Source organism: Ictidomys tridecemlineatus, chromosome Y, assembly GCF_052094955.1.
Source record: "Ictidomys tridecemlineatus isolate mIctTri1 chromosome Y, mIctTri1.hap1, whole genome shotgun sequence".
NCBI classification, from domain to species: Eukaryota; Metazoa; Chordata; class Mammalia; order Rodentia; family Sciuridae; genus Ictidomys; species Ictidomys tridecemlineatus.
Window position 1 is genome coordinate 444,099 of NC_135494.1, and position 27,513 is coordinate 471,611.

Genomic DNA, 27,513 nt, shown 5'->3' on the forward strand with positions numbered 1-27,513 from the left:
GGCCAGCGGCCCGGGGCAGTGAACGAGAGCCCTGGCTGGCCGCCCAGAGAAGGCAGCCCCGTGGGGAGGGCCTCGCTGTCCCCCCGGCAGGGCCTCAGCAGCCGCTGCGCGCTGGGCAGCTCCCCGCCCACAGCCCTGGTGGCCGGTCCGACACCCGCGTGGACAGCGCACTGTCCCCTGATGTGGGGGAGCGCGGGTGGGCCGTCCTCCTGGGTCCTAGGCCTTTGCTCAGGAACCGCCTGCATTTGGGGGCGCGGACGGCCGGTCCCCACGGGTAAGGGCTCTGCCCCTCCCCCACGGGCACCCTTCCCCAGGGAGGGGCCTAGGAGCCCCTTCCTCAGGGGCGGGGGAGCTGTCACGTGGCCCAGCCTCTCGGCATTTGAACCTTTCTGTCCGTCTTTGCCACCACCGCTCGGATTTATGACCCGTCAGTCCTGATGGACCTCTGCACCCCGGTACTCCCCTGCACCCAGATGCTCCCCTGCACCCAGATACTCCCCTGCACCCAGATACTCACTTATGCCCCGATGCACCCCTGCACCCAGTTGCTCCCCTGCACCCAGATGCTCCTCTGCATCCTGATACTCCCCTGCATTCAGATACTCCCCTGCACCTCAATAATCCCCTGTACCCAGATACTCGCCTATGCCCAGATGCTCCCCTGCAGCAAGATACTTCCTTGAGCCCAGATAATCACTTGCACCCAGATATTCCCCTACATCCAGATACTCCCCTGCACCCATATGATCTCTGCATCCAGATACTCCACTGCATCCAGATGCTCTCCTGCACCTAGATACTCCTCAGCATCCAGATACTCCCCACATCCAGATACTCCTCTGTACCCTGATACTACCCTGCACCCAGATGCTCCTCTGCACCCAGATGCTTCCCTGAACCCAGATGCTCCTCTTTATCCAGATATTCCCCTCCATCCAGATACTCCCCTGCACTCAGATACTCTCCTGCACCCAGATACTCCTCAGCATCCAGATACTCCCCCACACCCAGATACCCCTCACATTCAGACACTCCTCTGTACCCTGATACTACCCTGCACCCAGATACTACTCTATCCAGATACTCCCCAGCATCCAGATACTCCCCTGCATCCTGAGACTCCCTTGCATCCAGATACTCCTCTGTACCCAGATGCTGTTCTGCACCCAGGTACTCCCCTGTACCCAGATACCCCCTGCATCCAGATGCTCCTCTGTGCCCTGCACAGAACTTTTTCTACATACCAGAGGCTGTTGGTGAGCAGAGAGACGGTCCCTGTCATTCTTTCCAACAGTCAGAACTTTGGTTGCAATGACATTAAGCTGTCGCCAAGAATGTCCCACTGAGCACCTACAACCGCGAATGCCTCTGGAAGTACATGACGGGGACCCCGTTTCAGTGGGCACGTTGTCATGAAGGACAGCCTTTGTGAGGCTAAAAGGGTTCTGCAGCCTGTCTACGCCCATTGCCAAATCGTTCCGCAGACACGCAGCAGATTTGCAATACCTCAAATGCTTTCCTGGCAGATCCGAGAACTTTCGAATGAAAGTTCCACCAGGGCTTCGGTGGAAAACAAGATCAAATCAACTGGCTCACATTTCCACATGTGTCTTAGGAAGGAGGTTGGGTGTAAAAAAAAAAGCAATGTACACACCGTTCTTGGAAACCCAATAATCCCTTTGTTCATTTGTGTACGCCATCCGTTTCTTTTCTTATTGATTTGTAGGAACTCTTTACATATTAAAGATAGCACCCTTGGGTTGCAACATGGATTAGCAGATGTTATTTTTTTTTTTTTTACTTAACTCTGAGTCTTTTAAATCTTTAAAGGCTATTTTCTTGATCCCACTCTTTATATTGAGTGGAGAGAAGAGATTCCTATGTACCAAGTGTGATTTTTTTCCCCTCCTTATAGGATAATTTCATACACACTAAACCATTTAGTGAACAATCCATTTTCTCCTTTACAGATTCGAAATGCAGCAGACTTCAGCCACTGCACTGGGGCAAAGATTTTGCTACGATTTCTCTGCCCTCACGGATCATTTCATCGAGAAAGGAGATAAAACTACATGATTTTTAATTATCGCAGATTAACTCTTTTAATATCTGATGGAACTAAACACATCCCGTTAGTCTTTTTGAAATTTTCTTGCCTAGTCTTTACTCTTTAATTCATTTTGGTTCCAGGGATTGAACCCAGGGGTGCTTAACCACGAAGCCACATCCCCAGCCTTTTAAAATTTATTTATTTTTTAATATTTTATTTTGAGACAGGGTCTCACGGCGTTGTCTAGCACCTCACTAAGTTGCTGAGGCTGGCCTCCAACTTGTGATCCTCCTGCCTCAGCCTCCCGAGCCACTGGGATGACAGGCGTGCAGTGCACCTCTGCACCCAGCAGTGTTTAATTTTTAGGTATCAGAATCACACCCCCCAGTGACCCATCCATCCCCTCCATCAAGAGGGGTCTCAGCCAAGCACCTGCGCGCTCCAGGGTGCACGAGTCCCTGTGGCTAAGCAGGTGCGTCCAGGAGCCGCGGATGCTGAATGATTGGCACCTGGCCCCGCCCAGGTCGTCCCAGGGCCTGCGCTGGTGCCATTGGCTGGGACGGTTGGGAGCAGCTGGCCCTGGGCGAGCGTGTGAGCACTCGTCCCGGGCTCCGTGGAATCCGGGCTCGGGCGCAGTCGGGTGTTCCTGGCACGGGGAGCGCAGCGCAGCGCGCGCGCGCGTCTGGTTTCCTATTTTCCACTTGGACACAGCGCTCGCTGCCCGCCCAGGCGGGGACAGCGGCGTCAACAGGGCAGGGCGGGGCGGCCGGAGGAGACCAGCTGCGACGTGGGACGGACGCTCCAGGGGACCTCAGCCAGCCATGGAGACCCGGCGGCGGCTGCCCGGCCTCTTGCTGCTCCTGTGTCTGCTGCCGCGCGCCCCAGGTGAGCACGGGGCGCCCCCGGGAGCCTGGGTTCCCGCAGGTCCGAGTCCTGCAAAGAGTTGACGCCAAAGTTTACTAAAGAACCGCCCAGACGCTCCGCCCGCCTCCCAGGCTCTGGGATGGGGCATGGGGTTGCGCAGGGACCTGGCAACTGTAGGGTGGAACCGCATGGAGAAGGTCCGTGGGACCCCCGAGGGTCCTCCAGGGCATGATGGACAGAGGGGATTGGGAGAGGCAGAATCGTGGGTCAGGAAGGGACAGGCTCCCTCCAGACGGGTCTACGCTGGCCTTTCTTGTCTGTCCTGTTTGAAGACAGGGTGTCACTAGCTGGTTGTGAATGGGCGGAGGAGATGCCCAGGGCTGGTTCTGCTGTCCAGGGCCCAGAAACCTCAAAGGAGACACACACCGCGATGCCACCTGTAGATGTCACCTCCCGGTGCATTTGGCCTGAGACTATAGGACTTTGAAATCTAGACGTTCTTGCTTCCGTTTGGGGGGTCACGGTCCACTTGTAGGAGGTCCAGAGGTGGCCACCAACAATCATTGGAAGTCACTTGCTTTATCTTCGTTGGAAATGGATGGGGACGTCGGCTGACTGGGCGTATGACAGGTGCATAAACGAATATTTCCAGGGCCTTGTTCGTTTGCCCTTGAAAAGGGTCTTTCTGGTGGCGGGAAGGGTGACATGAGTTCTCCGAGTGCTTCCCGTATTCCTTCGTCCATTTTCCGTGGACAGCACGGAATACCTGAGGCCGGGTATTTTATTAAGAAGAGAAGGTTGTTGAGCCTCGTAGGTTGGAGGCTGGCAGTGTGAACAGCCTGGTTGCGGTGCTGGGGACGTCCCCAGGCTCCACCACGGCAGGTGGGTGGTGTATGCATGAGGTGCATAATGCCTACTGAAACACTAATTGTGGGCTGCGAGGGTGGAGGAGGAGGCAGGGCAGTCCGTACCGGGCGGGTGTGTTTGCAGAACTGTTCTCTGCCTGGGGCTGCGGTGGTCTCCGTGCAATGCGGTGGCTGTGGTGGGGGGGTCTCTGGTGACAGTCCCTGCAAAGTAGACAGACGGTGAGCTGATTCTGCAGGGAGCCTGGGAGACCCGTGGAGTTTGAGGTGCTCAGACACTGGACAGAAATGCAGGGAGGGCGGGCGGCTGCGCAGGGCACAGCGGCCTTTCCTTGTTGGTTACTTTGTTTCTTTTTGTGTCTGCAGAGCTCAGAATCCACCCCCCGGGGTTCCCACGTGCTGGGCAAGGGCTCCAGGGAGTTCCTCAAGATCCAGAGACTCAGAAAGCCATTGTGCAACCGCTTTCCGAGAAATCGCTAAAAATCCTCTTTATAGGAAAAAAATTTTTTTTTTTTAAATCGTGAGGAGTGCCGTGTAATGTAATGCAATGTCGGCGGCTCCGGAGGCTGAGGCAGGAGGCTCACAATTTGGAGGCCAGCCTTAGCAATTAAGCAAGGCCCTCAGCAGCTCGGGGGAGACTCTGTCTCTGATTAAAATGCAAAAATAGGGCTGCGGAGGGGGCTCAGGGGTGGAGGGCCCCCACCAACCGTCACTAGGGAAGGCAGAGGTTTTGCAGATGAGGTGACGCTGGTTTGCACCACACAATAGAGGAGCCAGCTGTGTTTGCCATCCGGTGGCCTCGGTAGACTTGCATTCAATTCCGCGCCGCTTCGTGTGCAAATTTCTGCTGGAATTGGTGCTGCGCCCGGCCAGGGCTTTGGAAACCCTTTAAAAAAAATACATATATTATTATTTCTTTTTTTTTCCCCCTTTATTTCCAAGCCCCGCGCGGGGCCTGATCTCTCCTCTGGGTGGAGCCGAGCCGCGGGGTCCGGGCTGCTGGCTGTGTGCACGGGTAACCGGCGGCGGGTGTGCACAGAGGTCAGGATCCGAGGGTCTTTGCAGGTTGCATGCTTTTGCACCCAATGCGGCCTGGGCCGGGGTCTGGTTGCAGGACGAGGCCGGGGGATGTCTGCAGCTGCATTCGCAGCGCCCCCTGCAGGATCCGCCGCACGACTTCTCTCTGTGCGCATGCGCGGGGCCCGGGGACTCTATTGCAAAAATGCTGCGCTCTGCGCGCAGGGGCGAGTCTCCACCGGCCTTTCCCCGGGGACCGGCCGCCGAGGACCAGCCTGAAACCAGAGGACAGCACAGCAGGCTGCTGTCCCCAACTCCTGGGGGGGTGGGGCTAGGGGTCCCAGAACACAGCAGGGTTGGATTCAGAGGCCACCCAGCTCAAGCCACCAGAAAGCAAGTCAGAGACACGAGTTCTGATGTCCGTGGCCTCCAGAGAGCAAGATGCCCGCGCGATGTCCACCGCCCCGGCTGGCCGCGCCCTGAGCGCCCCCCCCCTCCCGGGGACCCTTGGCTGGGCTCCCCGCCCCCATCGCAGGGCAGATTCCCGTCCATCTCGCAGGACAGAGGCGGTCGCCACGCCTGGGTTTTGGGAGGCTCAACCGGGAGGCCCGGGCGACACCCACGCCCTCCCCGCGTGTGCGTGAGTCACACCTGGAAAGCGACTCTCAAAACCAGGCAAAACCTGTTTGCTCGGCCTCCTCCGGGGCCCCTCCCACATCCTACTGGCCCACGGATCCCCTGGCTGCTTGTCGGAGTTGGAGGAGGCCATGGGATATGGGAAGGGCCTCAGGAGGCTGAGGCGGGAGGATAGTGAGTTCAAAACCAGCCTCAGCCATGGGAGGCCCTAAGCAGCTCAGGGAGACCCTGTCTCTCAATAAAATGCAAAATAGGGCTGGGGAGGGGGGTCGGGGGTCCAGTACCCCTGAGGTCAGTCCCCAATACCCCTCCCCAATAAAGAGAAGAGAAGAAGGGACAGAGAAGGGGTGCAGGAGGGGAGCCTCTGGAAGTCACCTCCGTGGGCAAACCGGCCCCTGCTGCGGGCTGGTGATATCTGGGGACAGTCTCCAGCCCTGCCCTCCTGGATTCTCTGATAAGACCCAGCCTCCACCGCAGTGCGGTTGGGAAACAGCCTTTCAGAGAGGCCAGCCTCCACAGAGGGCCATAAGGCAGAGGCTTTGGCTCTGTGAGACACTGGGTGTGGCCTTGGGAGCACCGAGGAGGGCCGTGGCTCCGTCACGAGGCCCCTGAGAGGCTGGGAAGAGCCGCTGACCTTTCCCTGTAGCAGGGCACCCCGGGGAGTGGGGACGACTGGTGGCTGGGGACACCCAGTATCCGGCCGGCTCCTGGGGTTTCCCCAGGCCCCGCCTCCGTTGGGACTTGGTGACTGGGCCCGAGTCTAAGCGCAGACTCAGCCTCTGCCCTGCCCTTCACCTCCTGGCGCTCCCGGGTTTCTCACCTGGGAAATAGGCATGGTAGTGATGCCAAGGTCCTGGGGCGGACGGGAGGCTGGGATTCTTGAAATGCCACCAACAGGACTGGACACCGTGTCCCTCACCACCCACCGTCATTCCTTACACGGTCACCCTTAGGTGTCCTGGAGGGTGGCTGCAGGGCCCCCTCCGATACCACGACCCACAGAGATTGGGGCTCAGGAGGACCCCTGAGCTCCAGGGAGTCAGATCCTACAGCGTGCCGCACGGTGGGGTGATCTTGGTGCCCAGAGGGACCGGCGGGCCATGCAGGCAGGAGCACAGGGGACCCTGCAGTTGTCATCTGTCACCTTTTGCTTCCCCATGTGACTTGTGCCCTCTCTGCTCCCAACAGCTCAGGGAGACTTTGACCTGGCGGACGCCCTGGATGACCCAGGTAAGTGCCCGTGTTCTCAGTGGGGCTTGGCCTGGTCCCCGCTGGGCCAGGGCTCTGGGGTCAGCTGGAATCCCTGGGGCTGAGGTTCGCGTTCTCTCCAGGGAGGCCAGCCTCCTCGGGAGACCCACAGGTGCCCTTCTAGAAGTCTCTCTGCAGAGGTCCACTTTGGCCATCGGTTCCGACCCTTGTCTTGCTAGATCGGAGCCTGGGGTCCAGGGATACGCGGGGGACTTTGGCCAGGCACTCGACCCCTGAGCCCCGTCCCCAGCTTAGAAGAGGAAAAATTTATTTGGGGCTCACGGTGTCCGAGGTCCAGTCCCTGGTGGCCGACTCCACGGCTCTGGCCCAAGGGGAGCAGAACAAGATGGCGGCAGGGCCTGGAGGAGGAGAGCAGCTCAGGACAGGGCACCAGGGAGCAGAGAGAGCTCTGCCCACCAGGGACAGGACAGAGACCCCAAAGGCACAGCCCAGGGACCCCTTCCTCCAGCCACACCCCACCTGCTGCAGTCACCACCCAGGGAGTCCATCCAAGTGGATTAATCCACTTTCAGTCTACACCCAGTGAGTCCATCCAAGTGGATTAATCCACTATTAGTCTACACCCAGTGAGTCCATCCAAGTGGATTAATCCACTATTAGTCTACACCCAGTGAGTCCATCCAAGTGGATTAATCCACTATTAGTCTACACCAGGGAGCAGAGAGAGCTCTGCTCACCAGGGACAGGACAGAGACCCCAAAGGCACAGCCCAGGGACCCCCTCCTCCAGCCACCCCCCACCTGCTGCAGTCACCACCCAATGAGTCCATCCAAGTGGATTAATCCACTTTGAAGCTCATAACACCACTGAAACACAGGAGATTTGGGGGGTCATCTCCACCTAACCCATAGCGTCTTTACAGACAGGAAGTAGATTATGGGGGGCTCTGGGAAGGAGGACTGGGCATACTACCCCCCCCCCATTCCCGTTCTCCAGCCACTTCCCACCAAGGGAATGCCAGACAGCTTTTCCGATGGAACTTCCAGTAGACACTCGGGTCCTTGGAAGGACTCTGGCCACTGGACACCCGGGATGTGTGTCCAATCTTGTCTGCTCTGTGAAGACTCCAACCCCCTGCTGCCCCCACACGCCCACCTGCGCCCACACCTGAGTCACAGAGCAAGGTTGCACCTTGAGCACTCCCTACCTGATACCCGCATCCAAGAATTCTGACCTCTGGATGTTCCCGTGTGCACCGTGGGGTGATCTGGGTGCCCAGAGGGACCGGCACCTCTTCTGGTACTAGTGGGCACTCAGCTGATGTTTGCAGCGTGAACAATGAAGACCTGCCGTGCCAAGGCTCGCGGCTCCCGTCCTGGGTGCTGTCGTGCCTGCAGGCCGTCTGTGGGCACCGACACAGCCCCTGGGCAGCTGGTGGACAGTCCCCATTCCTCACGGCTTTGCAGTTTCTCCTCGTGGTTTCTTTTGAACGGGGACGTGGACGCCCTTTGTCCGAGCAGCCGGTGACTCTTGGAGGCTCACTGACCCTGTCTTCTCTCTTTGTTCGCAGAACCGACCCCGAAGCCAGGCTCAGGTGAGTGGCCGGGCGTCACGGGGGAGGGGCCGCACCCTGGGCTGGAGGCTTTGGCAGCGAGGGGTGTGGACGCTTTGTAGGGCTGTTGTAGGGTGTCGGGGGACTGGTCCGTAGACGTCACAAGCAAATGCAGGTCACCGGGCAAATGCAAATCAAAAAAGCCACCGTGAGAAGCTCCATCGTGTTCACTAGGAGGGTTAGGATTTTAGAAATGGATGATATCAGGTGTCGAGAACCCTGCAGGCCATGTACGTAGAAGCACGATTCGGTAAAGCCAAAAGGTGGGCATGGGGTCCATCAAACAATGAATGCATGCACACGATCTGGCCCATCCACGCTGTGGAATATGACTAGGCCATGAAAAAGGAACAAGGTGGCCCATGCACCCTGGAATATTACTGAGCCATGCAAAGGGATGAAGCCGCGACACCAGCTACAACATGAACATCAGCTTCTCGGTGACAAAGGCCAGACCCCAAAGGGCACAGAGCCCAGGATCCTGTTTATATAAAAATGACCAGAATTGAGAAATCCAAAGAGATGGGAAGTGGGTGACTAGAAGCTCGGGAGGCTGAGGCAGGAGGATGGCGAGTTCAAAGCCAGCCTCCGCCAAAGCGAGGCCCTAAGCAGCTCAGGGAGACCCTGTCTCTAAATAAAATGCAAAATAGGGCTGGGGACGGGGCTCAGGGGTCGAGTGCCCCTGGGTTCAGTCCCTGGTACCCCCCCCACCTCAACCCGCCAAAAAAGGGTCACCATTGCCCGCCCGCCCTGCAGTTCCTGAGCCGACCACTGGGGGCGGTAGCGAGCCGCTCAGGTCGGTCTCAATGACAATTGGCGGATGCATCGCGTTCTCTTTGGCGCGCTTTGGGGACACAGGGCTGGTTCCCGCCCTGGGGACAGTGCGTGTCCTGGTCCATCCAGCTCCTGAGCAGCTCAGAGAGCCAGTCAAAAAGGACGATGCCAAATAATCCTGGGCGCCACTGTGTCACTCAGCCAGCGACAGTTGGGGACACCTGCCTTGGGCCCCAGAGGGCGTATGTCGAGGACCAAAATGATGTAGGGGACTGACCAACGAGACCAGGGACCTCCTCCTCCAGCCACACCCCGCCTGCTGCAGTCACCACCCAGTGAGCCCATCCAAGTGGATTAATCCACTATGAGTCTACACCCAGTGAGCCCATCCAAGTGGATTAATCCACTATGAGTCTACACCCAGTGAGTCCATCCAAGTGGATTAATCCACTATGAGTCTACACCTCTGTAAGGTGGTCATGTCACCTCTGAACCTTCCGGCTTGATCTCACCCGTGACCTTTGGGGACGTCGCCTATCTGGACGGTAGCGGGACATGCCCAACAACTGTGTAAAGAAATACGGAAAAGAGGGCGAGTGTCACCCGAACTTGGAGCCCCAGGCAGGACTGTTAGATGGGGACAGGCGTGACCCAGAAGTGGATTAATCCACTTGGATGGACTCACTGGGTGTAGACTAATAAGTGGATTAATCCACTTGGATGGACTCACTGGGTGTAGACTAATAAGTGGATTAATCCACTTGGATGGACTCACTGGGTGTAGACTCATAGTGGATTAATCCACTTGGATGGACTCACTGGGTGGTGACCGCAGCAGGTGGGGTGCAGCTGGAGGAGGGGATCCCTGGGCTGAGCTCCATCTCAGAAACACAAAAAAAAATTTTAAATTAAATAAATTCACGGAGGAGAGAGAAGGAGAGACCCGTGAAGGGACTCTGAGTGGACTGTGTCTGGGGACTTGGGAACCGTCCTCAAGGCAAAGAAAACAGGGCAAGAAACCAGGAAGCAGGGTCAGGGCCGGGCGGTGGGCTGCTCCTGAGTTGCTTAGAGCCTCGCGCTAAATGGCTGAGGCTGGCCTCCAACGTGCCATCCTCCTGCCTCAGCCTCCCGAGCCCCTGGGAAGACAGGCGTGGGCCTTGGCACCCGGCCTGAGGTGTGTGTCCTGCAGAAGGGTCATAGAAGGATTTGGGGGGTCTTCTAAGCCTGCACCCTTGTTCCCACAGATATCTACCCCAAGCCCAGGCCCCCTCACGGCCCCCAGCCTGCAAACCCCGACAGCGGAGGCAGTAAGTTCGGGTCCTTTCCTAACACCCGGGGCCGGTTCTTCTCCTTCCCAGCTCTGGCCACTTGCCCTGGGGCTCTCCCTGCGCAGGACCCGTCAGAGCCACGGGGTCTGGACGCTGGCCCTTCCCCTCCCCGAGTGACTCACCAGCCCGAGGGCTTGGCCGAGGTCCCAGCTCGGGTGTGGCCCTGTGTGACTCAGAGCTGGATGTTCCCATTCCTGCCTCCGCGCACAGGAAGGCGGCGGCTCCCTGGCTCCCGTTCCGGGGTTTGAATCTAGCGTGCAGAGCTGGACGGTTAATTTGCAGCCCCCCGTGGCCGGTATCCAAGAGGGTGTGTCCAGAGGTCCTTGACCGCAGCCAGAGCCACAGAGGCATCAGGCAGAGAGATTTCCACCGAAAGAACACCCCATGCAAAGGTCCTGGGGTGGGCAGCTGGTGGTGTGCAAAGGTCCTGGGGTGAGCGTGTCACACTTTCCCTGAAATCCCCGCGCTCTCTTCCTGCAGATATCTACCCAAGGCCGAAACCCCAGCCTCGCCCACAGCCTGGGAGCTCCGATAACAGCGGAGGAGGTAAGGACCTTGAGTCCCGTTCCGATTCCGGAGGCGACTGATCCGGGAGCACTTGAAACTCCACACGCAGCAGCGCTCCTTGGTGAATTCCCCTCTGGAAGAGTTTCACAGCGGGCTACTTGGGTTGCTGGCCAGCACCCGGGGATTGCATGACATATAGGTCCGTCTGGCTTTGCCCGTGTCAAGTGGTGGCATATAGTGGCTTTTTATTAATGTATGCACTGAACAAACAAAGGAGTAAGAGCGACCTTCCTCCTGGTTCTCAACGGGAGCATCTCCTGTTTCTGAACCCTTCTGTTATAGTCTCTGTTACTATAACGAAATAGCCCAGGCTGGCTGCCTTTATAAAGAAGAAAGGTTCATTCAGCCCAGTGTTGGGGGCCGATGGTCTATACAGCTGGTCCGGCTTGGGCTTGCTGGGTGGGAGAGGGAGGTCATTTTGGACCTGAAAGAGGAGAAGGGTCTGGGGCCGTGGGGAGCAGGGGCTGAGGCTGGAGACCCCTCCAGGGCCGAGGTGAGGGTCAGGGGGCTGCATCGGCCATTGGAGGCCCTGCCAACCAGGGGCGGGAGGACAGAGAGGGTGGCGCCTGGGCAGGGAGGGGGCACAGCATCCTGATGGGAGACTCTGAGCAGGACGGGCCCCAGGACCCTTGCACGGGCCCTCCCAGGTGACAGCAAGGCAGGCCCCTCTGGTTGCAGAGCACAGTTCCCGCAGGCTGCTGGCCAGTGTCCCTGTCTGCCCACAGGACACCCAGCAGATGTGTCTGGGGGGTCCCTGGGGGTCCTGGAAAGAGCTGCTGCGTGCACAGGGCTTGTCCCCAACAAAGGCCCCCGTCCTGTGGGTCCGGCAGGGGTGTGTGGGCGGGACGTGGGCCTCACGCTGTGCCTCTGCCCCACAGGGTACCATCACAACGACGATGATGGACGCTACCCGCCCAGGCCCAGGCCGCCCGCAGGTACGTAGGAGCAGAGCCGCTTTGAGCCTCAGGTGTGCCCAGAGAGGGAGGGTGGGGACAGAGCCCGTGAGGAGGCAGGTCACACCTGCAGGACACAAACAGGGTCTGTCCATCCCTGCGTCGGGGGCTTGTGCACCAATCCACCTCTCAAGACCTGTGCTCACGCCAGGCACCAAGGTGCATCCCTGGGACTCGGGAGGCTGAGGCTGGAAGACCGCAAGTTGGAGGCCGGCCTCAGCAACTTAGCAAAGCTCTAAGCGACTCAGTGAGACCCCGTCTCAAAATAAAAACTCCAAAGGGCTGCGGGTGTGGCTCAGAGGTTAAGCTCCCCTGGGTGCAGTGCCCAGGACGGAAGGAAAAGAAAATCATGGTCATTTTCAGGTAAAATGACCTCCCTGTGGCTATACAGAAGGGGGTTAATATATGCCTGTCTGTGTAGACCTTCCTGTGTATACAAATGGATAGAACTTTGTGCAGATAGACCATCTTTCTGTATAGGTCTGTGAATCTTTCTGCATTCTGCATGCACAGAGCTGCCCTTATGCACACATATATCCTGTCTGTGCGTACATTTTATATGCGTACGGACCTTTATGTGTCTATCATATGCTCATGCACATTTACATCACATTTGCATATAATATCCATATGCAAATATATGCATGATATCCGCACATGGTATTTATATGTAAATATATGCATGATATTTGCATACAGTGTTTATATGTAAATATATGCATGGTGTTTGCATATGATATTTATATGTACATGTATGTGTGGTATTTGCATACGATATTTATATGCAAATATATGCATGGTATTTGCATATAGTGTTTATATGCAAATATATGCATGATATCCGCACATGATATTTATATGTAAATATATGCATGATATTTGCATACAATGTTTATATGTAAATATGGGCATGGTGTTTGCATATGATATTTATATGTACACGAATGTGTGATATTTGCGTATGATATTTATATGCAAATATGTCGGAGACCAGCTCCAACAGGGGGTCTCAGGAGACGAACGGATGGTGAGGAGTCGGCGAAAGAGGGGGTGGAGAAACAACACAGACACCAAAGTGAAGGTGTTGATCCCAATCTTTACTTGTGAAGTTGATCATATATACTTTTCATTTTGGCAGGCTTACAGCACTTTGTGGTTATAAAACAGGAATCATTATTCAAACAAAACAAAATATTACATAGCTACAATTAGAATAGAAGAATGTATCTTGGCTTATGCATAAGCAAGCATTTGGACTTTCAGTTTGCGTTTTGCTTTGAGCTGTTCTGCTTAGTTAACTTTTAATAATAGTTACAAATGTCCCAAACTATTGGTCTATACCTTGACTATTCTTTCTTGACTTACTGACTGGAACCGGTGCCATGGTTACGGCAAGGGGTTGACTTGTTATTACTTTTAATCAAACAGAAGTAAGAGCACAAACCATTGTGCACAGGAACAAGAACAAGTTGCTCAGTACTAAGCACTAATCTATCTTTTTAACATTAATTTTTCTTCTCTAGATTTTAATTTAATTTCTCAAAAACTTCCCTGACAGGAATACAGGGAGTTTTTCTTTAGACATTAACAATTTACACTCCACAGCTGAATCATTGCATTTAGAGCAAACAGATCTATGCTTTAGAAGTAGTTACACTAATTGGGAAAGTCATGATTTTTCCTTTATACTTAATGGTCATATGAGAAATCAAAACTATACTTATTAAAGGAATACAAAAACAAATCAGCCCATTCCCAGAAACATACTGTGCTCCTCCAGAGGATGGACGCCTTGCGCCATCCACCTAAGTAGGGCCTTGCCATTGCCTGAGTCAGGGGAGGGGCGCAGCATTTCCCCCTTTTTTATTTTTTAATTTGAGATGTTCGATTTGGACGGAGATGCTTCTGATTGATTTCCAGACAAGTCTGAAGAGGACTGGAAGAATGAGACAAACAAGAACAATGAATAAAAAGCCAAAACCAATATTAATCATATATGACCACCAAGTACTATTGGAAATAGTTTTTTGTACATTTTTGTATAAGTCTGCAGCAAGGTCAGCTGTAGAGTCAGTAGATAAATAAGCCTTACTTATATATTTTACTTGTTGTTGTAAATCTTGTATATTGGGGCCTATTTCAGTTTTATTCCAAATCCCTAATAAATGAGTTTGTACTTGATTCCATCCATATTTAGTTTGATTATATTTTAAGGGAGTAACACAGATCCATTTGAAATTAGCATGACATTTGGTTGTCATTTGAGTTTTTATATTTTGAATCTGGTTTCCTACATATAATAAAGCTTCCTCTAAGGCATTAATTCGGGCCTCCAATTTCTTATCTATTTTTTCTTGAATAGCCAATGCTAATGAAACATTATGAGATAAATCATTAACATGATGAGCAGTATGAATTTCTTTAACTAAAGCTGTAGTAGATAAAGCTAAAGAAGTAATAATTCCTATTAATGCTGTAATTCCTAAAATTAATGTTGCAACAAATTGCTTAGGTCTAATTAATTCATTAAATTTTTTAAGAATTTGTGACCCTTCATCATCATACCAATCATCATTAAGAAGGACAGGAATCATTACATAGGAAGGCTGATGTATAATTATAAAAGTAGTATAGTTTTTTGGAAGATTAGCATGTATACAATTAGTTAACATACATTGATCACAGGAAATAGAATAAACACTATTGTTACGATTAATTGTCAAGGTATTATTATTACCTACTAAAATAGCATGAGGAGCATTAATGCAAGCACGAATATTGAAAGGTTCTGGAGTTTTACCAGGTCTGGTTAAAAGAACCATATTAGTAGCTGCAATTAATCTAAAGAGATCTGGGAAGTATGAAACCTTTCCATTAGGGAGCTCACTCTGAAATATGGGAGTGACCCAACCAGGTGAGAACCATCTATGAATAGGAAAACTTGTATACATTCCTTCAGTATGATTAAATTTTTGAAACTTAGTCTTAAAATAATTTTTATAATCAAAATGAGGGGCAGAAGCAGACCAATCATAGATCTTAACATCTGAAGACTTAGGCTGAAAGACTTGTGCCCTTTGCATAAATCCACATTGAAACCAATGAGGAAACTCTTCCCAAGGATCAATCATATTATTCCAATAAAAATCTTTTTTGTTATTCTTTAATTCACATGGATCAATGGCTTCAGGTAATGTCTTATTAACATAGGTTTCATTAACTATATAATATCCTAAAGAAACCATTTTGAGGAGCCAAAGGCTCCTCTTTTTATTATCCATGTTTGGGAAGCCAGGAGGGCAATCAGTAAAATATTGTCTATAATTAATAGGCATACATCCTTGAGGGATGAATTTATTATCAGTAGCAAAGCAAATAGGAGTCTCTTCTATTAAACCCTTGAAATTAATATTATAGGACATCTTATGAGGAATAAGGGAATCAGAAATCCCTCCTAACAAATCAGGATTATCAGTAAACACCTTAATATTAAGTTTTCCCCAATCAGTAACTCTTAAAAGAGGAGGATCAGGAAAATAAGCCCAATAAGATTGATTAGCAGAAATCAGTGATACCTGACAGGATAAGAGTGCTAGCATAGCAAGAAACACTTTTTCAGGAGAGGCAGAGGCACCTTGGCTAACAACCAAGTTTTGTGCCTGACTGGTCAGATGTTTGATTTGACCCCAGGAGGGTAATTTTGATGTCAGTGTTGTTCGTGCCTGTCGAGGGGAATGAAGGTGAAGATTAGTCATGTCCTCGGCAAGTTCTTCATCCTGGGTCAATGGCATCCTTGGGTATGGCTTGGGGAGGAACCTCCGCCTGCGATATGGGTGAGTCATAATGTCTGATGAGTCGATCTGGAATCCACAAAGGTGAAGTAGCGTCCTGTGGAAACACACAAGCATATCCTCTCCCCGATGTTAAGAGAATATCAGGTCCTTTCCACTGTCCAGTAAGAAGATCTTTCCATTTAACTAAAGGTTTTTGAGTTACTGTTTGCTCAGACCAATGACGTTGCATTGGAGTTAATTTAGAATCATTTACATTTAAATGGTTAATGACAAATAGAGCATGTTGAAGAATTTGATGAGGAGAGCTATAATGTAGTTCTCCCTCTTTTAATTTATTAATTTGAGATTTTAAGGTCTGATGAGCTCTTTCCACTATGGCTTGTCCTTGTGGGTTATAGGGGATGCCTGTGGAATGAACTATGTTAAGTGTCTGACACAGGTGTTTAAAGGATTTTGAAATATAAGCAGGAGCATTGTCTGTCTTAATATGAAGAGGTAATCCCATATATGCAAAGGAGGCAAAAAGATGTTGGGCAATATCCTTATAAGCTTCTCCAGTACGGGCTGTAGCAAAAATAACATGTGAGAAAGTATCCACACAAACATGAACAAAAGATAACTTTCCAAACTCTTGAATATGAGTAACATCCATCTGCCACAATTTGTTGGGTAATAAACCCCTAGGGTTGACACCCATCTGTGGAGAAGGAAAGTGAGTAGGACAGATTTGACATTGTTTAACAATTTGTCTAGCTTGTTCTTTAGTTATATGAAACTGTGCTCTAAGAGCAGCAGAATTTTGATGATGTAATAGATGATCTTTAGTAGCTTGTTCAATAACGTTATAAACAGTCCTAGTTAATAAGTCAGCTTTAGCATTTCCTGCCACTAAAGGTCCAGGTAAGTTAGAATGTCCTCTAATATGTCCAATAAAAAATTTATAGGATCTCTGTAATATTAATTTTTGTAACTTTTGTAATATATTAACAATTGATGAATGAGAGGACAAAGAAGATGTTTCTATGGCTGGAAAGAGATTAACTATATATTGGGAATCAGTATAAAGATTAAAAGGCTGTGTAACCTTTTCAAAAGCAGTTATAATAGCAATTAATTCCGTCCTTTGAGCAGAGGTTTCAGTTGTTTGTTGGACTATTGGCTCTTGGTCATCTATAATAGTAACAGCTATTCCATTAGAAGATCCATCTGTAAAAATTAGAGAAGCCTGATCGAGGGGCACATGAGAAAAGTTTTTAGGAAAAATAGTATTTACCTTAGTCATAAAATGTAGTAATGGGTGGTTAGGCAAATGAAACAATATTTCTCCATAGAATCCCTGTAATGCTATAGGCCATTCATCATTAACATTTAATAAGAAATCTAATTGTTCCTTTTTATATGGAATAATAATGGAAGATGGATCTTGTCCAAAGAGCTCTCTACTTCGAAGTCTACCTTTACAAATTAATGATGACACCTGGGTGGGGTATGAAATATTAATCTTTTTTGGAGTAGAAGGCAAATGAATCCATTCTAAAGGATCATCTTGCCATAGGCATCCAGTAGGAGTGTGTGAAGTCTGTAAGATTATTAACATCCAGGGCTTATTATAGTCTATTTGTTGTAAATAATGATCTGAAATAGCCTTCTCCACCTTAAATAAAGCCTTCTTTCCCTCAGGAGATAATTGTCTAGGTGAATTTGGATTTGAATCTCCCTGTAAAATTTCAAATAAAGGTTTAAGGTCAGCAGTGGTTAATTTTAAGTAAGGCCTTATCCAATTAATATCCCCAAGAAGTTTTTGAAAATCATTTAAAGTATGCAAAGAATCAACCCTAATCTGTATTTTTTGAGAAGTTATATTGTTGGAATTAATCAATCTTCCAAGGTAAGAAAAAGGAGCCTGAGTTTGAATTTTATCAGGAGCAATTTTTAATCCCCAGTCTTGTAAACTTGTAATCATAAAATTAAGCATTTGCTGGAGTATCAAATAATCAGCATGAGCTAATAAGATATCATCCATATAATGAATTATGTATCCAGATGGAAACTTATTTCTCGTGGAGACTAAGGCTGCATCAACAAATTTTTGACATAAGGTGGGGCTATTTTTCATTCCCTGAGGCAAAACTTTCCATTGAAATCTTTGAAAAGGTCTTTGTAAATTAGAAGATGGTAAACTAAAAGCAAAACGTTTACAATCCTGTTTTGCAAGAGGAATGGTAAAAAAACAGTCCTGTAGATCTATAACTACAAGATATTGTCCTTTTGGTATAGCCACAGGAGAAGGGAGGCCTGGTTGCAGAGCTCCCATAGTTTCCATAGTTTTGTTTAAAGCTCTAAGGAGGCTCTGGAGACACAGAAACTAACAAATTGGGTGGCCAATCAGAGATATGATATCGAGCTGTAGCCTCCTCTAAGTCCTCCTGATCTTGAGGAGAAAGTTGTTCGTCCTCCTCTTCATCCCCTTGTTCATTATCAGATTGAGACTGTTTTTGAGGGGATGTAGTTTTATAAAATCTAGATGTAGCAGCAGCCTCAATTAAGGGGGTCTGTTCAGACTCAGTCACTTGACGAGCCAAACAAACTGCCTCATGGGTCGGATCCAAAGCATCTTTAAAAACATTCCATAATGCAAAAGCATCTACAGGAATCTTTTCTGGCCCATGATGATCATAATAAACCTTCATCTCTTTACCTAGTTTTTTCCATGTTTCTAAATTCAAGGTTCCTTCCTCAGGGAACCAAGGAGAGCATTCTTGAATAAAATTAAAAAAATGTCTTAACTGCTTAGAAGAAACTGAAATGCCCCGTTTATGGAGCATATGCTTAGCTATATCAATAAAGAGTCCTCTTTCTTTAGACTCTTTATGGCCCATGACTTCTCAAAATAAGTTCTCTGATTACTTACCCTTCACTTACTTAGCACCTTGCTAAGGGGTCTGCAGTACCCTAGGTAAGATCCTATCCTCACCCGAAAACTTCTTAATGAAATGAATGCATCAGACTTACGGATTACCGATCGTCCCTGTTCAGGGGGCGCCAGATGTCGGAGACCAGCTCCAACAGGGGGTCTCAGGAGACGAACGGATGGTGAGGAGTCGGCGAAAGAGGGGGTGGAGAAACAACACAGACACCAAAGTGAAGGTGTTGATCCCAATCTTTACTTGTGAAGTTGATCATATATACTTTTCATTTTGGCAGGCTTACAGTACTTTGTGGTTACAAAACAGGAATCATTATTCAAACAAAACAAAATATTACCTAGCTACAATTAGAATAGAAGAATGTATCTTGGCTTATGCATAAGCAAGCATTTGTACTTTCAGTTCGCGTTTTGCTTTGAGCAGTTTCTGCTTAGTTAACTTTTAATAATAGTTACAAATGTCCCAAACTATTGGCCTATACCTTGACTATTCTTTCTTGACTTACTGACTGGAACCGGTGCCATGGTTACGGCAAGGGGTTGACTTGTTATTACTTTTAATCAAACAGAAGTAAGAGCACAAACCATTGTGCACAGGAACAAGAACAAGTTGCCCAGTACAAAGCACTAATCTATCTTTTTAACATTAATTTTTCTTCTCTAGATTTTAATTTAATTTCTCAAAAACTTCCTTGACAGGAATACAGGGAGTTTTTCTTTAGACATTAACAATTTACACTCCACAGCTGAATCATTGCATTTAGAGCAAACAGATCTATGCTTTAGAAGTAGTTACACTAATTGGGAAAGTCATGATTTTTCCTTTATACTTAATGGTCATATGAGAAATCAAAACTATACTTATTAAAGGAATACAAAAACAAATCAGCCCATTCCCAGAAACATACTGCGCTCCTCCAGAGGATGGACGCCTTGCGCCATCCACCTAAGTAGGGCCTTGCCATTGCCTGAGTCAGGGGAGGGGCGCAGCACAAATATATGCATGGTATTTGCATAGACATTCATACGTATATGTGTGATATTTGCATATGATAATTATATGCAAATATGTGCCTGTTTGACCCTGCGAGTACCTTTTTATGTGCATTTGCACGAATGTCTGTATGGCCCTATACAAAGCATGTCTACCCTCAGGTATGCACCTTTACAACACGTGTGCACACATTTATATGTTTGTACCCTTTAATGTCACGTGCATGTATCTCTTGATGTGACTTTAGGTATCCACAAATATCTTTATGCAAAGGTCTACATTTTCTCCACGTGTGTACCCACATATGCGTATATCTAAAGAGGTATCAAGAAATTACATATATATAGGGTTTTTTTTTTGTACTAGGGATGGAATCCCTAAGGGACAATTTATTACCCCACCCCCAGCCCCTTTTCTACATTTTATTTAGAGACAGGGTCTCGTTCAGTGGCTGAGGGCCTTGCTAAATGGCTGAGGCTGGCTTTGAACTCACCAGCCTCCTGCCTCAGCCTCCAGAGCCCGCGAGCATGACAGGCGGGTGCCACCGTGCCTGGCCAGAAATAGATCCTTCTGTAGGTCTCTAGGTGAACTCCTAATGCAAATTCTCTGCGTTTGGAAGGGGACGGTCCACACAGACCCACTCAGGATCCTCGAGGGGCTGTGCTTCTGATGCGGGTCATTCTGGCCCGGGGCTGCCGGTCCCTCGGAAGTCTCTCTGCAGTAGCAGCATGCACCCATAGTGGTTTCAATGTGGCAGATACGGTTGGGTGAAGCCGGGAGTCTCCACAGCTGGTCCTGGCGTGAGATTTATCACGTGGACGACGTCACTTTGGCGGGATCACCTTGGCCGTCCTACCCGTCGGTCACCACTGCCCGTGAGCCAGGCTCGGCCTGCTGTCCCTAAGTCCCTCCTTCTCTGTCTGACAGGAGGAGGTGGCGGCGGCGGTGGATACAGCGGTGGACATGGTGACTACGGACACACAGACGGTGCGTCATGTGGGCGCTGGGCAGCGGGGACCCAGATGCTGGAATTTCTGGTTCCCCTTGGGGTCCGCCTGGGCCTGGTATCTGGGGTCCTCGGTCAGCTGGGCCGCCTCGGCTGGGGCCAGGGACTCTGAGCATCTATCTGTGCTGGGAGGACCCCGTCTGTCCCCCGGGAACCCAGGCTCTGCACCCACAGCGTTGTTTAATGGGGAGCGAGACTCTGATGCAGCGTCACCTGAAGGAGCCCACGCGGTGACATGGGAATTCCTTGGGTGGTTGGCCTCCAACTTGTGATCCTCCTGCCTCAGCCTCCAGAGCCGCTGGGATGACAGGCGTGCACCACCGTGCCTGGCCCGAGCTCGGTTCTTGTAACTGGGATCCCACGAGACTGGGAAGCTTGGGGCGTGAGAGAGACACGGCATTTGGGAGGAGCTGTGCTTGCTAACGTCACTCTCCACCCAAAGGGAGGCCCAAAGCAGACTTCATATGTCAATAGCCTGTGGCATTTCACTAATGCAAGAGGTGGGCCGTGTTATCAGTGGATGTAGGCACAACCCTGTGTGGGCAGGGCGGGCTCCTCCCGAGGCCTCTCTCTCCCCTGGGCTTGCAGCCGCCGTCTTCTCCCTGTGTCCTCCCGGGGCCGTCCCTCTGTGTGCGTCTGTGTCCTCATCTCCTCCTCTACAACGACCCAGTCCTGCTGGGTCAGGGCCACCCTGGGGACCTCACGGCACCTCCATCCCCTCTGCAAAGACCTGTCTGTCCACACAGCACGTCCCAAGGTCCTGGGGCCAGGTGTGGGAACAGGGTCTCTGCAGAGGTCACTAGTGAAGGGTCCTGAGATGGGCTCCTCCTGGGTCAGGGGGCCCTCATGCAACGGCCGTGTCCTCCCCAGAGACAGAGGAGAGGACACAGACGCAGAGGAGGAGCCCGTGGAGACGGAGGCAGAGACTGTAGTGAGGGGCCACCCGCCCAGGGCCACCTGGAGCCCAGGAGCTGGAGAGGCAGGAGGAGCCCCCTGGAGCCCTGGAGGGAGCTCAGCCGGGGACCCTGGTCCAGCCTTCATCCTCCGGGGCTGCAGGAGCCGTGAGCTCTGGCGCTGTCCTGCCCGTGTGTGTCCTAACCTGGCCGGGAGCCCTCGGGGACTGGCCCTGTGACTGGTCCAGTGGCCTTTGGAGCCTCACAGGGAACAGGCCCCGGAGCCACCTGGACGGGGCCTCCGCTGCTGTTCGCTTACCGGGGTCCTGGCCGGGTGGCTCCTCACCGGGCGGCGGGGCTGCCTGTGTCCTCCGGAAGAGGGAGAGGGTCTCAGGCCCTGGAGGCCCCGGGTGCCCGGGAGCCAGTCCTTGGGGGGCTTGGGCAGGGCTGGGCTCCCGTGTGGGGCCTGCGCCCTGCGGTCCCCGGGTCCAGTCCCGCGTCTCTCGGGTCTTTCTGTCCTGCAGGCAGAGGGGGTTACAGACCCAAACCTCGTTATGGAAATTCCTATGGTAAAGGAAGGGGCGCGCTGGGCGCCGCTGTCCTCGCGCCCCACTAACCCCCGGCCTGGCGTGGGAGGGGGCCCGCCTGTCCCCCCGCGGGGCCACTAACGCATCCAGGTCTGCGATCCCTGTGCTCACGCACCTCGATGCTCGGGAGCTGTTTTGCACGCGGCCTTAACATCTTGAGGGGAGCTTTTGAGGCCCTCGGGTGCACGTGTGTGTGCACCTGTGAGCACGCTTTGCGCTCACACGCGTGTGTTTGGGCACGCGAATGTGCTTGTGCAGAATGTGCATGATTGCGTGCATGCACGCAGGTGCGTGTGCATGCACTCTGTTCTAGTGCTCGGTGTGCACGTGAATTGCACACGTGTGTTCTTGCGTGTGCGTGTGTGTGACCGTGGAGCTGAGGGGTGCGCACGTGTGCAGTCGTCTGTACTACGGTGCGTGCGTGTAGGTGTGTGAGTGCGCGTGCCTGTGTGTGTTTTCGAGTGTGTAAGGGCCGTTCTGTCCTCGGAGGTGCAGCGGGCACGGATGTGTGCGCCCGTGTGTGGACGGACACACGCGATGCTGTGTGTCTGCGTGTGCCACGTGCCGTGGTGGGTGTGCGTGCACACTGGTGTAGCTCGCTGCGCGTGTGTGTGCCTGCGCTGTGTGTCGCACACCCGGGGCCCCTGCCCACCCCAAAGTCCCCGCGCCTGCCCTCGCCCTGGCCACCTCGCCCCGGTGGCCCGTGCGCTCCGCTTCCGAGCGCAATGCTAACCCTCCGCAGCCCCGCGCCTGCGCCCTGAGCGTCTCAGACGCGCGCGGGCGGAGCTGAGCGCGTGACCGTGTCCTGTTCCGTTTGCAGGTGGAGACGGACAGTCCACCTACGGCAACCCACAAGGTGAGCCCGCCACGTCTCATCGGACCCGGGTGGGCGGGCGCGGTGTAGACGGGTGCTGTGCCCACCCCGGTGGCGGTCCCCTGTCCCCCCCGACTGCATTTTTCACGTGCCCCGTCCACAGGCTGCGCCACCCACGGGCATTCACAGGGAGCAGCGGTGGGGACAGCCCGGGGCTGAGGCGCCTTGCAGCTCGGGCTTGGCCCGAGGGTCCTCATGGCGCCTGTGCAGGGGACAGCACCCGGGACAGACACCTGCGGGTCAGGGGGAGGGGAGGGTCGTTCTGCCCCAGCTAAGCCCTCAAATGCCCCATCGGCCACCTCAGGGCAAAGGACAGAGGACGCTGCGCCCAAAGGGTCAACTAGCAGGGGGCAGGGTCCCCGCCTTCCCAGGGACCTGGTCCCAACCGGCTGGAGCGCAGACCCAGGATGATCGCGACCCGCGCGCCCCACCCCGAGGCTGTCCCGTCCACTACCGGGGAGGACAGCGGGGACCGGCCATGCCCAGCGGCCACAGCGTCGGCGTGGCCATATCTTAGGCGGACTGGGAAGCAGGTGCCTGGGTGTGGCATCTCAGGAGAACCCCTTGATTCCTTATCGTAGCCCCACCGCCTCGGCCATCTCTGTCCCCTGACCCTGGGACACCTCGTGTGGACACCTCGTGTCCCCCAAATCAGAGAGAACCGAGAAGGGCAGAGAAGCCCCTGCTGCCCAGGCTGACCCCCTGGGGTCCTGTGACTCACGGGAAAGAGGGAGCCCACACGGGGTGGGTGGGTGGGTGGGGGCCACTTGGTAGCAATGACGTCTAAGGGGCGCAGAGAGGAAAGCGGTGAGTATCAGTCAGCTGCGATGCTGCTGCGTAACAAAAGAACCCCCCAACTGTTCGCTACCATGGCGGTATTTGATGGTGGTGGTTTAAGGCCCGCCCGGCCTCCCTGCTCCATGGTGCTCGGGTGGAGGCCGCTGGCCTTCTTGGTTGAGGGACGGAGTCTCCCCGTAGACCTGGGGCTGCAGCTGAGGCCGCCCCCTGTCTGCCTCCGCTGGGATCTCACACGGGACATCCATGTCCGTCACCTCCCGCACCCAGACCTGGGCTGGGCTGTTGGAGCCCGTCTGCAGGGACATGGCTGGTGACTCCAAATGTAAACTAAGCTTCCCCTTCTTCTCATCGATCCATCTGTCTATTGATCAGTCGATGGATCAATCAATCAATCAATATGTGTACCTACCTACCTACCGATCGAGACAGGGATAAGTGTCGATGAATATCAATACAGTGACATAGTGACATACGTGCACCCTTCCTCTTCCTGTAGCCACATACATGTGGCTGCCGTATGCACACAGAGGTCCCCGACCTCGGTTCTCGGAAGGGAGGACGTCTATATTTGGAGGTTGTTTCTGTTTCAGGAGAGAATCAGCCTGGTTTTGGAAACAACTCTTAGCAGGAATGTTCTAGATTTTTTTTAAAAAAAATATACACACAGCTGGGCATCGAGGTGCACGCCTGCCATCCCAGCAGCTCGGGAGGCTGAGGCAGGAGGATGGCGAGGTCAAAGCCAGCCTCAGCCCAAGGGAGGCCCTAAGCAGCTCAGGGAGACCCTGTCTCTCAATAAAATGCAAAATAGGGCTGGGGACGGGGCTCGGGGGTCGAGTGTCCCCCGAGTTCAATCCCTAGTACCCAAAATAAAATAAAACCCTGTCCACACACACCCCACACCCACACTTATAGATGCACCCATAAGTACGTATGCAAATGCATTTAATAGTCACGTTTGTGTACGTGCAAACCCATCCATCCAGGTGTGTGTCTATGCACGAGTGGGAGAAATTATAGATATCATGCATCACGATACATCGTACATATTATATAAGATAATTATCTATAATCATCATATAGTACACATGATCATATAGACATCATATATGCGATATGATAATGAAATATACATCTCAGATACAGTTATATATAATATATAATATATTGTATATATCTATAATACACCGCTCAGATAGAATTATATATGATATGTAATTAGCTACATGATTATGTAGACTTGATACATTTTACATATTGTTTACTATAATTATGTGATCGTTATATATTACCTAATCATATTTCATATGTTGCATATTATAATAGGATATATAGCATGCAATTACATACACTGTATAATTACATGTATTATGTGACATATATTCTTTATGCAGAGTGTGCATTATGTATATTGCGTCTTGCATTTTACACGGTCGATTATCACATGTCACACTCATAATTCACATATAATTCAATGCTTCTGTTATGCGACACTTTTCTGCCCTGTCCCCCCCCCCCGTGTCTGTGGGTTCTGCAGCCACAGATGGAGCCCACCAAGCACGGATGGAAAATTGTCAATTCCAGCCACCCTAAGTCACCTAGAGGTGGTTTCAAGTGCCCTGGAGGACAGGGGTCCGTGCTGAGCATCCGGGGCTTCGGCAGCCCTGACAGCGTGCTGAGGCACAGCGCTGCGGCTGAACCGGAGCCTGTCCATCAAGGGCTGCAGACCCCGGAGTGGACCGTGCAGAGCGGGGCCCTGGGTGTCTGTCTCCCGGCCAGCGTCCAGGCGCCTCTCCAGGCCCTTCTCCGACCCGCCCTTTTTAGCCGCGGTTCTGCTCACCAATATTTTTTCCCTCAGGCAGACTTTCTTTGTCTACCCTGCAGGCAACACGGTGGCCCGAATCGTGTCCCCGATCGTGTCTGTGGTGGTGGTCGCCTTGGTGGGGGCCGGGGTCAGCTACTTCAAGTCCAACCAGAGGAGGAATTGCTTTCGGGCCAGTGGTAAGTTCCTTCTCTTGTCCCTCTCATGGTAGGGGAGGGCCGCTGATGGCGAAGGACCAGTCACATGTTTAACTGGCGTCTGTGGGGTCTAGATGGGAGACCACCCACGTGGAGGTCTGCCCCGGCCTCTGGGCCTCCGCGGGCGGCCTCCCTCCGGGAGTTCGTGATGGACTCTAAAACCTGGCCTCGCGCGCCCTCTGCTGGCCGAGACGCGGTACTGACAGTCCCTGAGCCACTCAGGGAGCCCCTGTCTCTCAATAAAACACAAAATAGGGCTGGGGACAGGGGCTCAGGGGGTCTGAGTCCCCCCGAGGTCAATCCCCGGTACTAAAAAATAAGAAAAAAAAAAAGAAGAAAGTTACCCTCCGCGCTTCAGATCTGATGAGACCACATTAAAAAAAAAAAAAAGAGGCTCACACAAATATCAGTTTTAACTCAAAAAGCTTTCGCTGAAATCCCCCGAAATGCATTTGGGATGAGGGATGCAGCTTCTCCCCCGGCCCCGACTTGAGACCTTTGGCCCCTTCCCTTCCAGATCCAGAGACGGTGTGAAGCTGCCCAGGTCTTCCCGAGGTCCCCACAAGGACCCCACGACGCCGGGGACTGTCCCGCGGAAAAGCTCTTTTTATATTTCAGTGCATTCCCACCTGCGGAAGGAGGCCAGCTGCCTCCAGAAGGATTCTCTGCCTGTGGCCTCCACCCCGCAGCTGCTGCTGCCTTCACGGGGCGGAGGGGGGGGCCTCCACGGAGGCTGAGCCCGGCTGCGGAGGCCAGGGCGCAGAGGGGTCTCAGGGACAGAGGCTGCGGCCCTAATTACTGACACTGCCCCTTCGCCCCCTGCAAGGGGGCAGGAGGGATTTCCAGGGCCCTGCGTCCCCTGTCTGTCCCCTCCAAATGGGATTTGAGGTTTTAAAATCTAAAGTCACCGGGTGTTAAAATCACCTCGTGGAAATGGGTCTTGCAAGACTTTTTTCTAGAAAATTCTTCTTTCCTTTTTTTATACTGGGAATGCAATCCAGGGGTGCTTTACCACTGAGCTATGTTGCCAGCCTTTTTTTTATTTTTTTTTTTAAATTTTGAGACAGAGTCTTGTTAAATTGCTTAGGGCCTCACTGAGTGGCGGAGGCTGGCCTCCATCTTGCCGTCCTCCAGCTTCAGCCTCCGCCCTTGGTTTATACCTTTGTCTATTCACGGAGGGGGAACCTCCTAGATCCTTCAACATCTAAAGAGTGTCTGAGCCATTCGCTCTATTTTTAGGGACACTTTGAGGGACAGGGCGCGGGAAAAAAATGGCCTTGGGATCCAGTTTGATTCAGGAGAGGTTTGTAATGACGTAAGTTTTTACACTTTGCCCCAAATATCAGAACCAAAGATTCTGGAGGTCATGGCAGGCTGGAACTCGTACAGAGGACCCCCCCCAAGTCCCTGGGGTTCACCTTGTCACCTTGGCTGCAGGTCTCCAGAGAGGGGTGAAATAGCCTCGATTTGAAAAAGGACCCCAAATTTGTAACCCTTGTGTCTCAGAATCACGTTTCTCATTTTTTTTCTTTTATTTTTGGTACCAGGGATTGAACTTGGGGCCCCTCGACCCCTGAGCCCCGTCCCCAGCCCTATTTTGCATTTTATTAGGAGACAGGGTCTCCCTGAATTGCTTAGGGCCTCCCTTTGGTGGAGGCTGGCTTTGAACTCACCATCCTCCTGCCTCAGCCTCCCGAGCTGCTGGGATCACAGGCATGAGCCACCCAAGCGTCTCAGGGAGACCCTGTCTCT

The 27,513-nt window shown here is 52.0% G+C and overlaps 1 protein-coding gene across 2 annotated transcripts; it reads left to right on the top strand.

Annotated features, from left to right (window-relative positions):
* Positions 1-2,606: 2,606 nt before the first annotated feature.
* On the top strand, positions 2,607-26,411 carry Xg (Xg glycoprotein (Xg blood group)). Of its 2 annotated transcripts, XM_078035233.1 has the most exons (11): positions 2,607-2,935; positions 6,619-6,660; positions 8,210-8,233; positions 10,270-10,332; positions 10,834-10,899; positions 11,799-11,855; positions 20,515-20,574; positions 22,011-22,055; positions 22,894-22,929; positions 25,627-25,743; positions 26,279-26,411. In XM_078035233.1, the coding sequence occupies exons 1-11, from the start codon at positions 2,872-2,874 to the stop codon at positions 26,293-26,295; spliced, it is 591 nt and encodes a 196-aa protein (XP_077891359.1). In that variant the 5' UTR covers positions 2,607-2,871; the 3' UTR covers positions 26,296-26,411. The 2 variants fall into 2 exon arrangements, with proteins under 2 accessions (XP_077891359.1, XP_077891360.1); XM_078035234.1 differs by lacking the exon at positions 22,011-22,055 and having other exon boundaries at positions 2,608-2,935.
* The last annotated feature ends 1,102 nt before the right edge of the window (positions 26,412-27,513 follow it).